Source organism: Epinephelus moara, chromosome 22, assembly GCF_006386435.1.
Source record: "Epinephelus moara isolate mb chromosome 22, YSFRI_EMoa_1.0, whole genome shotgun sequence".
Classification (NCBI taxonomy): domain Eukaryota; kingdom Metazoa; phylum Chordata; class Actinopteri; order Perciformes; family Serranidae; genus Epinephelus; species Epinephelus moara.
The window spans coordinates 13315223-13332279 of record NC_065527.1 but is presented as its reverse complement, the minus strand read 5'-3'; the positions used below and the strand labels follow the sequence as shown (position 1 = coordinate 13332279).

The following is a 17057-nucleotide window of genomic DNA, read 5'->3' as shown; positions in this document are numbered from 1 at the left end:
TAGTTCAGGTTTTGGGACAGATAAGAGTTCAGATGACAAATATAGTCAAAAACAGCCCTAAGAAGTAAAATACAAGCATGTGTGTGTTAGCATGGCAACAACACACAGCCAAAGTGCGCCTCTGGATCATGACATTTTTGTGTGTGCTGGAGTGTAACTGCGCGAAAAAGCCATTGGCCCTGAGACAAGCCCCTGCCACACGTGTCAAAGATGCCAATTAAGCTTGGATACAGTGGCAGAGAAACAGGGCAGCTGTTCTCTTCTCCAACACTACAGAAAGTCTGTTCTAACCTTCAGTGAATGACACAGTAAAGGGGCAGAAAAAGGAAGAGAAGGGATATTTATGCATCAACACACCAGCTCATACACACCTCCTCAGCAGGTGTGAAGAAGGAGAGGCAAACAGAGGAACAAGTTCATACAGAACATATGGTACCAGTACTGTATCTCTCCACCCCCCGCAGTACACACAAACCTACATCATGCTGCTTTACAGCATCATCATCCGTCAGGAGTAAAGCGAGTCACACAACAGCCCCATGGTGAGAATCTGAAAGCACTATTATTGCATCTTCACACACTGACGACTATGTTCCTCTGGGGGCTTGGATCTGTGTGTAGTGGAGTCAGTATGTGTCCAGTATGAATGCACAAATATAAATTACCCGCCTACAGAGAGGTCTTTCCATCAGTGGAAGCAGCTCTAGTTTGGTGAACACGAACACAATCCTCCACATGTGTGACTTTCCAATACAATAAAGGTCTTTGAAAAATATGTGAGGGTTTTTTTTGCAGTACACTGTCAAATTAAGTCTGATTTTAAAAAAGGGAAAAATAAAAATTCAGCAGCCCCTTTAATGCTGTGTTCTACTGGTGTATTTCAAATCTTCTCCTGTATCTCATTTGCGATTAAATAACATTGATTTTACTAGAATTCAAGCCTTAAAACTCTCCATATCGAACCACATCACAGCATAAAATCAATCACACCGGCTCCCAGTTATGGCAACAGTGTTCTTTTGCCAGTATATGACAAAGAATATTTTCAAGAAAACTTACTCTACCAAGAAAAAGTGTTGTATTTTTGACCAGGTAAGTACAAGGCAGAAGACTCCATATTTACTGATACCAAATATCCATCTACGGTGTTCAGGGAGAAAGGGGGTGATCGATACAGTATTTGTTTAAGATATACTATGCAGGATTTTCCTAAAAAACAATAGATTCGTGTTGGTGAAGATTCTCAGTCATCCAGGTCATGGTAATCACAAGTGCTATATTGTAAGCAACTAGACTTGCTTGTGTTTCTTGAAGACGTGTCACCTCTCATTGAAGAAGCTTCTTCAGTTCTAAATGACTGGTGCGGAGTCACAGGCTTTAAACTCTGTGTGGGTGTGAACCCTTACAGAGTCATTGAGGTCACATGTGAGCTCTTAGGGCGCATACACGCCAGGATAGTCCGGGGGTCTCAGTTCGACTGGGCGGGGAATGCTGAAAAATTTCACACCTTCATTTGGTTCGGTTCACTTTCACACTGCACTTTTTAAAGCGGCCCAAACTGCCTGGACAACATCACGCAGTTACAACAGCTGCTCGTTCAGGGGCGGTATTACCCGAAACGACCACTGACCAGGAAGACAAAAAAGCATGAGGAAGAAGAAAACTCGGCTCATCGACTGGCCAGGGTTTGCTCGTTTGGTCCACACCAGAGTTTGAATGAGCGTTCACACCACTCCAAACAAACCAAACTATCCATGGAAGCAGACCAGGGTTCGTTTAAAGCGCACCAAATAGTGCCAATGTGAATGCGTCCTTAGTTTCACAGTGGTTAAAGTCACAAGGGACCATCTTGGTCCCATCTAAACCTAACAACACCCATGATGGCCAGATGGGTCAACGACTCACATGTGACCTCAACGACTGTAAGGGTTCACACCCACACAGAGTTTAAAGCTCGCGACACCACACCAGTCATTTAGAACTGAAGAAGCTTCTTGAATGAAAGGCGAGACGTCTTCAAGAAATGCAAGCAAGTCCGTTGCCTAAGATATAGCACTTATGAAAATGTATACAGAAGTAATCCTTCTCAATCATCACTGATGACCCACTAGAAGTGTGCGGTGAAGTATTTTCTGTAATAACTCTGCCCTCTGCCTGTATTTTCTTTTCTGTGTCTGGGATATTTATGGGCGTGTAAACCCACAGCACTCAGGTGAAGTCAGGGCTTAACAAAAAGGCAGCAACCAGGTGCCAAACTGTAAGCCGCATGCATGCAAGCGAAAAAAAACCCCACAAATGACGTGAGGCAAACCGCCAAACATGAGTGGCTTTTACCTTCATTTTTGCTGGTGAGCATTTTTATTAACAGTACCCAACAATCCTGAATTGTAGAGCGATAAGTATTTCAGATTATTAATTATTAATGAATTAAATAAAAGATAGCCGTTTATTCAACGAAACAACAGATCCATCTCCTCAGAGTTATTCTGAAAAAGTCTGACTGATCAATGGGATCGAGTGAGGCTTGAGAGAAAGTGGACGAACACAAATACAATATTTTTTTTGTAAATTTTTCTTTTGTTTTGGTTTTGGGTTGTTGTTTTTTCTTTATGCATGTATATATGTAACACTGTTGCATGTGTATACTTACTCTACGTGTATGTGATATTCTGTTGTCTCTTTCTAAACGCTCATTGTAAAAGATCTGTGGAATTTAACATGTACAACTGCAAGATGATGACTAATAATAACAAAAAAAAAGAAAATTAAGCTTGAAAAAAAACATTTACAAACAAATGAAAGGAGATCGGTACTGAAGGTTTGTTTTTTTTTACAAAAGCCTCAGGGCAGTGAGGTAGACAAACATGTAGAGGGTTTGCTCATTTAGGCTCAGGATTGCAGGTCTGTATTGACCAGCTTGCTGTGAAACATGGCTGTGGATTTTCTGCCTGACAGCACACTGGACCAATTACCATGGCTATTCCAGTGAGGTGCCTGCCGGCTCGCAGCCAGAGAGAGAGAGACAGGGAGAGGGTATGTGTCAGAGCACGTTTGTGTACTCTTGGGCTTTACTAACTTGTGGGTCTCACCACGCCACAGGCCACAAAGTCTGGAGCCTCATCTCAACTAGACAGACAGCTCTGTGGGCAACTGCCAAGAACGTCAAAAGTGGGGACGTGGGGGAAGAGCGGCATGTATGAAAAAAGAAGGATAAGTGGAGGTGTGGAGGGAGAAGATGTGGCAAAGTACAAAAAAAATAAAAGTAGAGCCAAGGGAGCTATGAGAGACGAACAGGTGTGCGAAAGTACAGAAGCTTGTCAGGAAGAAGGGGAAGTGGGCAAAATCTGCACTGGACTGTGAGGATTGAGGGTGCAGAGGGGAAAAGAGCTGCTTTCTCTACCACGTGGTTCTAAAAATAGAATTTGTTGACAGGCCAGCTCTCCGGTCTGAAACTGCGAGGAACCTGACTGACCTCAAAGTGACGGCCGCTAGGTAAATGGTCACAATCCCTGACGTCAGACCACTCTGTAATCAGAGTTCAAACTTTGGCTATTTGGCTTAAAGAGCCACCCATCAACAAATAAAATCATGGTGTTTAGGGGCGTTAATGTGTCTAGCCTCAGATACACTAAAAATGTCGCTGTGGTCTGGGGTGGGACAGACAGGGACTTTGTAGGAGCCTGAGATAAACTGCTATGAGATATTGCAGCAAACACAGAAATTCTAGGCTTTTATCTAAATGAAAACAGGCTTTTGGGGAATTATTTTTCAGTTATATTAGTTTTTCCATGTCTGCAGTGCAAGCCAGCGGGTTAGGTTTTAAGCAGTTTTCGTTATTGTCTTTTTCCTGAAAAGCTACCAAATGGACCTTGAGGTAAGATTGTTGTCAAATGCTGTTTTCATCTCGCTGTGGGACCACACTGCTCCGAATAAAATGGCAAGAGTAACTATAAGGATCTGACGTGCCACTTGTGCACATCTGGTGCTGCATCTTAAGAAACACTGCAAACCGTTCCTAATAATAACTCTCAAGCACTGTACTCATCTATAGTGACGCAGCAGTACAAAAGGAGATGAGTCGTCCAATCCAAACAGAAATCAGCAATAACAAAATGTCTCAAATGAAAAATGGTCTAAACTCGAGTTCCACGTATTAGCTCTTTCAGCAGCCTTCAACGGTACTTCATGGTGTTGTGCACTATGGTTATGTGGTCCAAACCCAACTCGTTTGGACAAGAGTTTCAGACTTTAAAATTTGATCCAAACCAAAATTACAGGTGAAACTTTCCCCGGGTCATGGTCCAGACCAGACAGTTGATCCTTGGTCTGACGAAAAGAGGTGGTCTCGGTCCGGATCAAACTGAACCACAAGTTTATAGAGTCAGTTGTTGTTGTTGTTGTTGTTGTTGTTATTATTATTATTATTGCTATTCATTTTAATGTGCTTATTTATTTAAAGCTAATGTTATGTTGATTGTTTTTTGGCGGACGAGGATACGAGGATACAATAGGAGAGGAATGCAAACCTTAGATTGGACCTTGGCTCAGACTTAAATCAGCACGTAGAGTTCTGGCCCACAAGTCCATGAACGAATGATCTTTCATGCCAACACGAACAAAAAGCCCTAAAAGTGCCATGTCCACAGACTCATCTCCGTGCCAAATGAGCACACTATATAGAAATAAAGGCTGTGCAATACAGCTGAAAGCCAAGGAAAATGATCTGTGGCCTTGGTTACATTTGTCTTTTCATTCTGTGATCAGATGTGCCAGACTAAAATGCAGCTGTGTCCACACGTGTCCACACTTGACACTTCAATGCGACCTGCCTGACTGGATAATGATCGAATATATTTCCATGAGGATACATTACCTGGTCCTTGTCCGCAAACATAGAATATAAAACAGGTTTTTTCTGTTTAAAAAGAGCAAACGTGGGAGGATAGCAAGTACTCAGACATCTTTTAAGTGGTTCCGTCTCCAGTACGCCATGATCTCGAGCACCCAGTTGCAAGTTATGTGGTTTGTTAACATGACGTAGCAGAAGTGCATATTTAACGATCCGGTGTGTGGTAAAAAGCGACACTCACTTGCTGTTAGGACAAAGCGTCAGAGGGAATTAGTTTGACCAGACATTATGACAGGAGAGGTTTGAATATGTTGGACTTCAACAATTACTGGATAACGGAAACTCTAGTGCAACAAAGACCCTTCTTTTCTTTATATTTTGGGGTTTTTTGTACTGGTTGCAGGGCCCAGTGGTGCACAGTGGTGTCGGACAGCAGTGCTACAAGACAACAGGCCTCAGCTGTGCTCCAGACCTGGCTTTCTCTTTGCTTTTGCTTAGGAGAGGAACTCCAATGTGGCGTTAAAATGATGCGAGACCTACATTTGGTAAATTATCTGGATTGGGCCCACATACTGTCCACATATCACTGAGATCTGAACTCAAGGCGAACCAGGCCACTTCAGCATGTGGTTTGGCTGGTTGTATCCCAGTGCGAGCAAGATCGAATCTCTAAGCGTGCAGACTTGACAGTTAATATGTCCTGGCGTGATCGGATGACAAAGTGTAACCAGAGCCTATGCAGACCATGTTTTCTAAGGTCAAGAATGTTGATGATTCAAATATTAATCTATTTTGTCTTCTTCATTGTGTGTGTGTGTGTGTGTGTGTGTGTGTGAGTGAGAGAGACAGAGAGAGTTACTTACTGCAGCTTGTTGTCTCTTCAGCTTATCTCTGTACTCTTCCAGCTCCTGCAGGTTCAGCTCAGGTGGTAGTTTCTATAATCACACACACAAGCACAAACACGCAACCTTATTGTTTGTAACAACTCATCCTCCTACGCAGGTGAAAACACTCGAGACTTTTGCAAACACATCCGCAAACATAGTCTGTAAGCACTGCGTACTTCTATACAGCTGCATGCTGCTTCCAAATGTGTCTACTTCTCAGCGTGCTAAGAGTCCAGGCTAAGTGTGTGTCAGACAGAAATATTCAAATTAGGGCCACAGCAGAGTTTTTATCTATCCTGAGTGAGCTCATCTAGACTCCTGAGCATCTTTAAAATATCTCGCTGGGCAAAGCTTGAGATGGTTTCACTGCAGATAGCTGCAGCTCTTTCTCCGTTCAAAGCAAACAAAAAGAATTTGCTCAATAAATAGACTTTGCCAGATCATAAGTAAGATTAGTCAAGAAAGTAGAGGGCATTGTTTAGTAAACAGCAAACAAACTCTGCTAAGGAAAGAAGATATTGCAAATCCATGGCCCAAAGGATGATAGGTAATTACTTTCCCCTTGACTGAAAGTCTCATTTCAGATGGCGTAGCAATACCAAGATAAATCTAATGAGATTTCACACCCTTCCTCTGTTGAGCGGATGCAATCCATCAATCCCAACGTCAACGGTACGCATGCGGCTCAGCAGAAGTGTACAAAACAGCAGCTCAGGTGAGAAAGAGCTTTAACTCTGCCAGTCAGACAAGGTTCAAGGGGCAGGGAACTATATTTATTCACGTCAGAAATGCAATATTGCTGTTATCAGAACTACTGAAATGTGGTGGGTTTGATGGAATTATTATTTTACAGAGGAGGGCGTGGGAACTTGGGAGTGAGTCTCTTGTCATCATTTTACAAGCGAGTGGCGCCCATCCAGTCGATAACTCGCACACTCGCTCATTCATACAGAGAGTCTCTGACCTCCAATTCATGCTGCACCATGTCGAAGGAGTCGTTAGAGAAGTAGACCTCCTCGATGCTGTCGATGATCTCCTGCTCCGCCTGGGGGTCAATGGGCTGCTCCCTCAGCTCCCGCAACTCCTCCTGGAAGAGAAGGAGACAGTGACAAAGAGAGGGAATTAAAATGTGTCCTTGAAGTAGGCACTTAATAAAGTTCCAGACACACTGGGACACAAACAGAAAAGGCTCCAAAACAGAGGATTACATCATTTCCTAAGTAATGAAAACAAACAACACATCAAAACAGAGAAAGAGAGAAATGGGGTAATAATGGGAAAAAAGAGGACAGGTGCCAAAGGGAAAGAACAATAAAGGGAATGGAGATAGAATTAGAGGAACAAGAAGTACCAGGAAGTTAAAGGACATGGGCAAGGGTGAAGGACAAAGTGAAGAGAGAGCAGAATAAAAATGAGACAGAGAACAAGAGGCGAGGAGAGGGAGAGAGAGGGTGTGCGTAGTGGGCATTAAAGTGCAGAAGAAAAACGTTAATCGCAGAGTTTGGGAGAAGATTGCAGCTTGTTTCGTCGGACAGCTGTCATGGGGGACGGCAGGGAGCCTTGAGACGAGAGACGAGAAGAAAGGAATGACTGGAAAAACACACGATGGGGATTCCCCTTCAGAGCATCTCTGAGAAACATCAGAGCTTTATTGATTAGCATGCCATGCATACGTTGAAGCGTTACTGCAGTGAGGGTTTTAGATGAAGGGTTTTAAACCTGCACTGCCAATGAGCCCAGATATAATCAAGGGTTAATAACAGTGGTAGGATGACTATATTAGCAAGTGAAGGAGAACAACACTGTGTTTGGTAGGTGCATATCCATTCTCATGTTTTTATGCGTATTTTCAATTTGCGCATAAAAACACCTGAGTGGCAACGACAAAACTTGCAAATAATTTTTTTACGTTTGGCAGGGCTGTACCAAATAGTTTAAATCTTAATTCATAACACTGATATTCAAATTCAAAGTTAACATTCGAAAACTGTGCATCGTTTTTCTTTCATGTCTATTCATTTTGTTTAAAGCCCTGTATTTCTGCACAGTTGCAGTTAAGCATTGGGCTACACTAACATTTTATATCATACGATTTGTTGAATTAGACTCATGTGGTCCAATATTTTCCAATAAACCCTGAGCATTTTAACATCCAAAAGTCAAAATTAATTAAAACAAAGATAAAAGGATTTCATCACATTTTATTTATCAAAACATTCTGCTTCAATGCATTTTTGTTGCCATTTAGTTGTTACACATCCCTTGTTTTCCTTAGTTGCTCCCTCTTCTTCTGCAGTAGTATAATGGCATTTGACTGGAGGATTAGCACCATCCACTGCTTATCTCCATGAGAAAACTCCCAGTATTCATTTAACAGTAGTGGATAGAATAGCGAATACATTTGCATTTCCTTTTGCCCGTCCTTGTCTGAAAAGTCAGTTAAAATTTGTGCTACATTTGGATGGAAACCCAGTTATTAATGACACCAAAAAATGATAACTCAGGAGTCCAAATCACAATTTGCTGCTCATTATAGAGTCCACAGCCATGTTAAATGCATGCTGACATCGTCGCAAATATCCTGACCAAATATTTAAATATTAATACTGTGACTATATTGTAGGGTTGACTATTGGTGCTTTTACAAAATATTTACACAATGAGATTTTTGAACAAAACAGTCAAATCACTTGAATGTAATGCAGCCTTTAAAACCAGGATAAGACAACATAATATTAGGCTATCCAAGTTCCAGGTTGATATTTAATACCACAATATCAATATAATATCAATATGTTGCCCAGCCACAAATGTGAACCTCACAGTGGTGCTAGGGCCTAAAGGAAAATACGGACTCATCCTCTGGGGAATATGAATATTTGTACCCAATTTAATGGAAATCCATCCAACAGTTGCTGAGATATTTCAGTCTCTGTAGAACCAACTGCCTACCAACGCCGTTCCTAGACTCAAGCCGCTAGCATGGATGAACATACAGCTAAATATTACATTGCATCCCAATATTGCATCCCAAATAAAAGGAACAGGTGGATTCACTTTATGCCCTGAGTGGCCATCTTTTATATAAGGTTATGCTGATTCTGACAACTTCCTTGTGTGGGATCAATACAGTGAGGCATCAGCACATTAAAGCACAATAGCACTAAAAATAGACTGTAGGCTTGGGAAGGAGCTGAACTAAGATGGATGTGGAATCATGGGATAATTGCGATCTATACGCCCCCACACACACGTTCATACCCTCTCAAATGAAAATATAGAATTCTCTATCAAAGATCTGCACACATCATCTCATATAGTCTTCGTGAGATAGCAGATGCTGATCAGGAAAACCCTGTTACACACCTGCCTAACCACAACTATTTTCCCATCTACTATCAGCAAGCAACGTACAGGAGGCAATGAAGCATGCCGCCCATGTAACTGAATCTGCTTCTGTGGGCGAGTGTGTCCCACTGAGTGACATTTAGATGAGAACGCTGCTGTGAGTAATTTTTATGTTCGCAGTAGGCTAACATTTAATTCAATTACACAAACAGAATCCCTTTTATATACCATATATAAAATTTTACACAAGGCAATTGGGAGGGTGGTAATTAAAAATTGAAATGCGTGCATGTGTCCGTGCCTGTGTGTGTATGTGTGAGTGTGCAACCTTGCACAAGTGTGTGTGCTGCCGTGGTTGAATCAGGTGAGGGAGTGAGCAAAGGCCCCCGGGGGGAAATGTGTGGGTGAGTGTGTGAGATTGGGAAGGAGGGGTAGAGGTAGGAGATCACGCTCTGCCATCAAAAGGGTGGGTGGGAAATCAACTCAAATGAGAAGGAAAGAGAAAACAGGGAAGGGCGGGGGGATGAGGTGGATGACTCATTGGTAGCGAAAGTTGGAGCGAGAAGAAAAAGAGAGAGAAATGAGGGAAACAAAAGACAACCATGTGAAGCCACTCCGATGTGGTTAGAGCAATTCACCTCCCCCGTGTCACTATCTTTCTCGTCCCCCTCTCCCAGTGTCCCACCTGCGGTGACGTGTGGAACATCTTTAAGTGAATGACTCCTTAACAGGCCACCTCAGGTTAAATAATTTCCTTCCCTTCCTGCCGCTGCGTGGGCGCAAAACAAACCAGGCACCCCTGTGCCTCACATGTGAAACCCAACATCAGCCGCTGTGAGGCTTTGATCAAATTTTACTTTGAAGGATGAGGGACAAACACAACACACCACCCTGCACAACCCCCCCTGCAAAATTAGAAATCTATTTGCATCCAAAGTGTGGGACGTTTAACAAGCGATATCAAAGAATCAAAGTGGATATTCGTCCCTAATGCTGATTGAACGTGGAAAATCATGCGCGGAACAAAAAGGTGCTCAACAACACGGGGCCGTGATGAAACAGACGCCTGAATAAACAAAAAAGAGGTGCATGGAAAATCCAGCGAGACATCAGGGGAGAAAGACGGCAGGGTGAGGATACTGAGAGGAGGGCCAATTATTTCCACTATGGAATCATTCATTACGCGAACAAATCAAAACGTCCTCAATGTAATCAGCATTGAATATTTATGCAAGCTCAACTGGGTGTATATCCTCATCTGCTTCTAAACAAGGGTGTGACACAGCTGTCCTCTGGGACATTAGGACACAATCACGACCAACTTCAATATCCAGGCTGCCTCGCCGCTGTCGGCTGCTGGGTTAACAAGTAATACTCTTCATTTTTGTCACTTGAAAGCAAGTGATTATTTTTCCTTAACAGTCATTCTCCACTCTCTATCTCTGTGCCAGAGGAAAGGCCTGTCTCTCTATGATGTCATGCAGCTGTTTTGTTACATGACTGCACAGGCAGGCCCTTTGAAGCCTAATTAGACCAAAGCTCATCTAAAAACAAACCTGATTGGGTGGCTTAACACCAGAACACATGTGAAGTGTCAGAGTGAGCTGTGTTCCCCCTGGAGACAGCCTGTGTGAACTAATGACAGGGTATCAAACATGCCCCCCTCACATCTTCAGAAAATACATACGGGAGGCACTCAGCCAATCATATTCATTCTAAAATTTCATATATAGCAGGTGATGCACTCAGCCTGTGTAAATGAACGCTTTTCGTGTGAGCACTGAATTGCAGTAAAAGAGAACTGTGTAATGAGTAAACTGAGGCTGACCCCTGCTGGTGGGAAATGGTAACTGTGTGTACCTCAAGCACGAACAGCAGGGGTGTAGAGGAACTACTGTTCGCCTCAAGGAAACTGAAGCCTCCAGGAAAAACCTACTGTTAAACAAAAGAGTTTTCAGCATCACACAGAAATTAGCTTGTTCCAGAGTTTCACTATAACCTGTATTACACATTTAGGGCTGCAGCAAACTAAGTGTTGTTTAAAGTTGTATTTAAACAGATGATAAAATGTCAGAAATTAGTGGGGGAAATGTCCCTCGCCATTCCAAGGCTAAGGACGTGACATCTTCAAATTACATACTTTGTCTGACTAAACTTCCAAAACCTGAGGACAGCCATTTTAAAATAATGCAGACAAAGAAGAGATTTTTTTTGTGGCTGCATTTCTGCATTAGTTCGGAAACAGTTGATTTCCTGCGCTTCAGTTTACATCAGTGGTTCTCACACTGTGGGGCAGATCCATCTAGGGGGGTTAAGAGCCACTGAAGGTGGGGTGTGGGTAACCTTGAGAAAAATATGGAGTAATACAAAGCTGAATTAATCTCTCTCTCTCTGTCTCCGTCTGTCTTTATGTGTCATTATGTCATATGGATCACTGTAAATTTATTATGTCAATCTGCTCTGTACGAGATCTACTGCACGTCTGTCTGTCCTGGAGGAGGGATCCCTCCTCAGTTGCTCTTCCTGAGGTTTCTACCATTTGTTTTCCTCATTAAAGGTTTTTTTTTTTCAGGGAGTTTTTCCTTATCTACTGCGAGGGTCCAAAGGACAGAGGGATGTCGCACGCTGCAAAGCCCTCTGAGGCAAACTGTGATTTGTGATATTGGGCTTTATAAATAAAATTGAATTGAATTGAATATGATTTATGTAGGGAAAATGCTATGATGCTGACCTTAATTTCACTAAAATTCTACAGAGATCCTTTTATTAGATGCTTCCCCAATTATTGTTGATGGCTGCTAAAAAAAATAGTGATAAAAATAGTGTGTGAGATTGACAACCCCTGGTTTAAGTTAGTATAACATATATTTTATATCTAGACAGCCTTGGTGATTCAAGCTTTTCCACACAATGCCAGATTGTAAAGATGGAGACCATCAAAGGCTCCACAGGAGTTAAGGAGCTTTTAAGTGAAACAGCGCAACACAACACCTGCAAAGCAAATCCTTAAAACGGACTCGCAGAGGGACAGCAGCTTGGAACAAAAAGGATCGGAAAGAGAGAAAAAGGGTACCCCACAAAGCAGCTTAATACCATCTCAGGAACCAAGAGAGACAAACAAAAAGAAACATCAAAGTGATCAAAAAGAGCTTGGAGCCATTTGGACTAATTCAAATAAATGAGGTTGTGATCTATTTAAAGGTTTTGGTGCAAACATGATACAAATTACTTCCTTTCCACAGCAGAAGACATCGGTTTTATCATAATCTTTGAGATTATATCAAACTGAAATCTCAACTACGGTCAAACTTTTATTAAATTTAGGTCCTTGGCTCGTTGTCCAGATTTACATGTAAATTCGTAGAGGGCATCAGGTGCGCAGCAGCAGGTTAAAGGGGGGGGATCAGATTTTCTTTGAGAGAATGGTTTCCCCTGATATTAAAACTGCTGCTGGAGCCAAGACTCTGACCTCTGTGTGTCTGCACATACAACCAACCTGACATCTGTAACAGGAGCAGAATCAAATGCCTTTAAAAATACAACTAAAAGTAGACAATGACATGTCAAAGTTTTGACAGACTAAACTACTTCAACTGTGGAACAGTGGAACTGAGCAGAAGTTCATGAAAAGATCAGTCGCCAGTTCGCCAGTTCGCCACTTCCTGTAAATGACTACAGCAAACCAGGGCTGTGTCCAGCCTCACAAAAACTGTTGCAAAACCATTATCTGAAGGGAAACGGTGGTGCGTTAAACATCCTGTCGTGTTACATCAAATGAGAGAAAATGTATCTCAAAGCCGCATGTCGTTCAAACTGGGAACCGTAGCAAAATGGTGCACACCGTTTTGAGACTGAACGTGCCTCAGGTGAGTGGAAATGATTCATCGATTAAATGATTAGCCTATAATCAAGTCATCTTTTACATAATTTCTCAAGCAAAAATGTCAGAAATCTGCTCATGACAGTAAACTGAAAATGTACAGGTTTTGGACTGTTTGACATTTGAACTTGATACATCGGCATGTCAGTGTACATGTGATGGGTGCTTTGGATAAAAGCGCTACATAAATGCATCCCATTTGTTTTCCCACACATAAATCTCCAATTATAGGCTCACTGGCATATGTTTAGGTTTTCCCTGCGCATCACATAAACACCATCAACCCTGCAAGTCGTGTCAAAATAATGACTTGGCAGCATCATTTGTCAATCATCCCCCGCATCACTCCTCCCCCCTGCAGCGAGCCAGATGTTGCTGTCAGCTCCTGGAGGATGATAAATGATGCGAGGCATTGCTAAAATAGCTGGAAGCACACAACTGGTACTAAGCACTAAGTATCACATTATATACAATAATAATAATAATGATGCACTAAGTCAAGCACCTCGGTCTCACTCTCCGAAACAATGTCATGCAGTGTCCCCTCACAGTGGCAGAGTGAGTGGATTATTCACCTTTAATCAAAGAGGACCGTGGGTTTCGGTGTATACAAAGCCTGTGTGGGTCCTATTTCATTTTCCTGAGAGCTGAAAGGCCCTGCAGCAAAGTAAATAAAGTCAGCGCATAATATCATCAAATAATAAACCCCTTGTTTTGGTTCCACACACAAAAGGCAGGTGTTTGCAGTACACACAGGTGACTTAATTCATCTTGAATGTAAAGAGGTAAGCTGAGGTTCATATTTATCCTCACATCCAAACTAAGCCCCTCCCAGCTTTCTGTCTGCTATGCTGCCTCATAGTGCATCAGCCAAACATAACAGGTATACTAAGTAGTTGTACAGTAGTATTCTTCTTTTCTTCGCCTAAAACCAGGGTGTTTATCCAGTTTAGCGACATCACCTGATACCAATCCCACAAGCCAGCGGGAAAAAAAACAAATCTTTCATGAAACACTCCCCTCTGCTTTCACCCCGGCTCTGATTACACCTGGAGAATAACTGACTGCTTATCTTATCTGAGCTTGATCTGTGTCACTGGATGGTTTCCCTGCAGTAACAGGTTTGTAACAACAGAAGTGTGTATTGTATACACCAAAATAATGCAATGAACCCACATTATTAGATCATTAAATATCATCTTCGTAACAAAAATAATAAGAAATCATTGTTGTGTACGAGCCAACCAAAGGGGACAGCCTGTGCTCTGCCTTTTTATTTTCTCATGACAGCAAGACTTTTGAAACAAACAACAGATTGAGAGATATTTGTCAAAACTCTCTCAGCTTCAAGTTTCGCAACTCTCATAGATGAGGTGGCAGAAAAGCACTTCCTTTTACTCTCATATTTTGCCTCGCCTTTCAAGCTGCTACTCAAACGGTACATCAGCAAAGCACATGACGAAGACCAAACTACAACAACATTTAAAACAACCGTTAAAAGCTAAGTCTTTAGAATGAGAGAAATGAAACGCCTGGTTCAAGCTGACATCACCGTGCACTGCAAATTGAATTGGTCACCTTCCAAATAGTACGCCGCCACTTTAACAGAAGGTCATCACTACAAGGCAAAGTCAAAGCCAGCAACTAGCAGTGCATTGAGGTGTAAGCGAGTAAGTGACTATATATTATATAAAGCCACTCTGCAGCTTCGCTCAGTCTGCTCTTGGCAGATTGAAATTGAACAAGTGGGTAATGATGAATGCTTCCTGTGACTGAGCGTGACTGATTGCAAACGCCGCCATGCCATGATGCTAATAAAGCAGACCATATTTCACACTCCTCAGGTTGAGATTGATGTGAAGTGTGTCCTTAAGTGATATAAATGGGAGCCATTGGTCTCTTTACATTACAGTCCAGAAAACCCAGTAGGTGTGATGTAACTCATTTACAGGAAGCAGTTCAAAGTGTAATACAGTGACACATAAATTATACAGTAAGACTGGTTCAAATCGAATCTTGTCGTGTCACTTGTATCGACATAGCTGTTTCTGAGTTTGATTGGCTTTTGTAAACAAGATGAAAAATAGTTGCTCAAAATAATTACTTCACACTAGGGCTGCACAATATGAGAGAAAAATCATGATGCGATTATTTTGACAGATATTCCAACTGCAGTATGAGTCATGATTTGATTGGGAATGGTCATTTTTGCACTGAATTTTCACAGATTTTTTTTTTTTGCTGGTGTTGTAACAAACAAGCATGTTCCCTTATGTCTGAAATAGGGCTGCAACTAACGATTATTTTCACTGTCGACTAATCTGTCGATTATTTCTTCAATTAGTCAACTAATCATTTTATCGAAAAATGTGTTGAAATGTTGAAAAATGTCGGTCTGTCTCTCCCAAACCCCAAAATTATGTCTAATGTCTTGTTTCGTACACACGCCAAAGGGTTTTAGTTCACCGTCACGGGAGAGTGTGTAAAGCTGCCAATAACTGAATGTAAGAAGCTGCAATACGAGTATTTTGGGGTACTTTTATAGTACTTTTCTATGAAACATGACTCAAACCGATTAGTCGACTACTAAAATAGTCACCAATTATTTTAATAGTCGATTAGTCATCGATTAGTCTACTAATCGTTGCAGCCCTAGTCTGAAATATGATTTGTAGGCCGTGGCATATCTGTTAGTGTAGTTAGTAGCAGTATCTATAGTTATAATGGCTGTGACAGGTTTTACCTTTTAAACATTTGCAGACCCTGCAATTTGGATATTGCGCTTAGCCATATTGCAATTTCAATAATATTTTGATTAACTGTGCAGCCCTACTTCATACACTACAAAAGCACAGTACATAAAGCAACAGTTTAAAGGCATATTTATACAAGTGGAGCATTTTCTTCTCTCACAGTTGTCGACAAAACTCTTACAGGAAGTATACAACTAGTCAGACCTTACTGCACAATGAAAACAGTTAAACAGGACAGGTAACAATCCGTTATTACCTACTTTTATTACAGAAATGTTGATTTTATAGGAGCCCAAATGTGTCAATCCTAACAACACAACTGAGGATTACAGCTTCAGCCTTGTCATGAAGTTTACCTTGCTCGGGATCCTCAGGTTCTCCACAGGACTGAGGTCTGCCATGCTTTCTTGGGGGCTTTTCAGGCCCTGTCAAAATAAGAGTCACTGTTAGACTTTAAAATCCCCCAAAAGTCAACTGATAGTACAGCTGTAACCTGCTCCCGCTGTCACACAGCTTGCTATTCATCAGCACTCTGCTGCTTACAGTATAAAGTGGAACTGATGGGCAGATTTGTGAAAGCGATATGCTCTGTTGTGTAGTGGTGAACCAATGAGTGTAACATTAGTGCTGCAGTGCAAGCTGAGAACTTCCCTGACCGCCCAGTTTCTACCGTTGTAACTTACAGTGTTGTGTTTGTCTACTGGTAAACTCCCACCGGTATTACTAGCAATGCAGATGTATTCTCTTTACGTGGGGTGAATAGTTAATAACTGCGACGCAGTGGTTCAAAAAGCGGCCGTTATCCGTCCTGAATGTGGCCGTTAATGAGCCACACGACGAGCTGTCAAATTAGCCACTTAGCTTTGCTAGCTGTCATGCTAGCTACCTGCAGCTGTCACAGACAAACCGCCGGCAGCTCGCTGTCTGTGGACCTGCTTCGCTCACCTGCCGGGCCATAAGAGACTTGATCTTCTGCATCGTAAATCCGATTCGTGTCAGTGTAAAAATGAATGAGTAAAGTCACAGTTTTGTTTTGTTGTCAACGATGCGCCTCCATCACTACGAGAGGGAAGCCATAGTTGAGCGTCACGTGACTGGTACGGGCAGGAACCGGAAAATTCCAAAGCATCCCGGGAAATGTAGTTTTTATTACGCTTATTAGTGTCCATGTACAAAGTCAAAATATTTGCATTAAATTCAAAGTATATGTTGTTCTGCATAAAAAAAAAATCCTAAACTGTATTTAAAAGCAGTGTAAGCCGATCATTTAATGATGCTTGTATTGCTGCCTTACACCACTGGATGGTAGTAATTTAACATCATAGGATAGAAACAGAATA

The 17057-nt window shown here is 41.9% G+C and overlaps 1 protein-coding gene across 1 annotated transcript in view; it reads right to left on the bottom strand.

Annotated features, from left to right (window-relative positions):
- The window catches only part of vps50 (VPS50 EARP/GARPII complex subunit), a 129852-nt gene extending 113042 nt beyond the window's left edge, over window positions 1-16810 (bottom strand). Inside the window, exons 1-4 of the mRNA XM_050034838.1 lie at window positions 16663-16810; window positions 16074-16142; window positions 6701-6823; window positions 5713-5784 (exon numbers count right to left, since the gene is read on the bottom strand). Of these exons, the coding sequence (XP_049890795.1) occupies window positions 5713-5784; window positions 6701-6823; window positions 16074-16142; window positions 16663-16695 (297 nt within the window). The 5' untranslated portion in view covers window positions 16696-16810. The remainder of the gene's footprint in view (window positions 1-5712; window positions 5785-6700; window positions 6824-16073; window positions 16143-16662) is intronic.
- Between the last annotated feature and the right edge of the window lie 247 nt (window positions 16811-17057).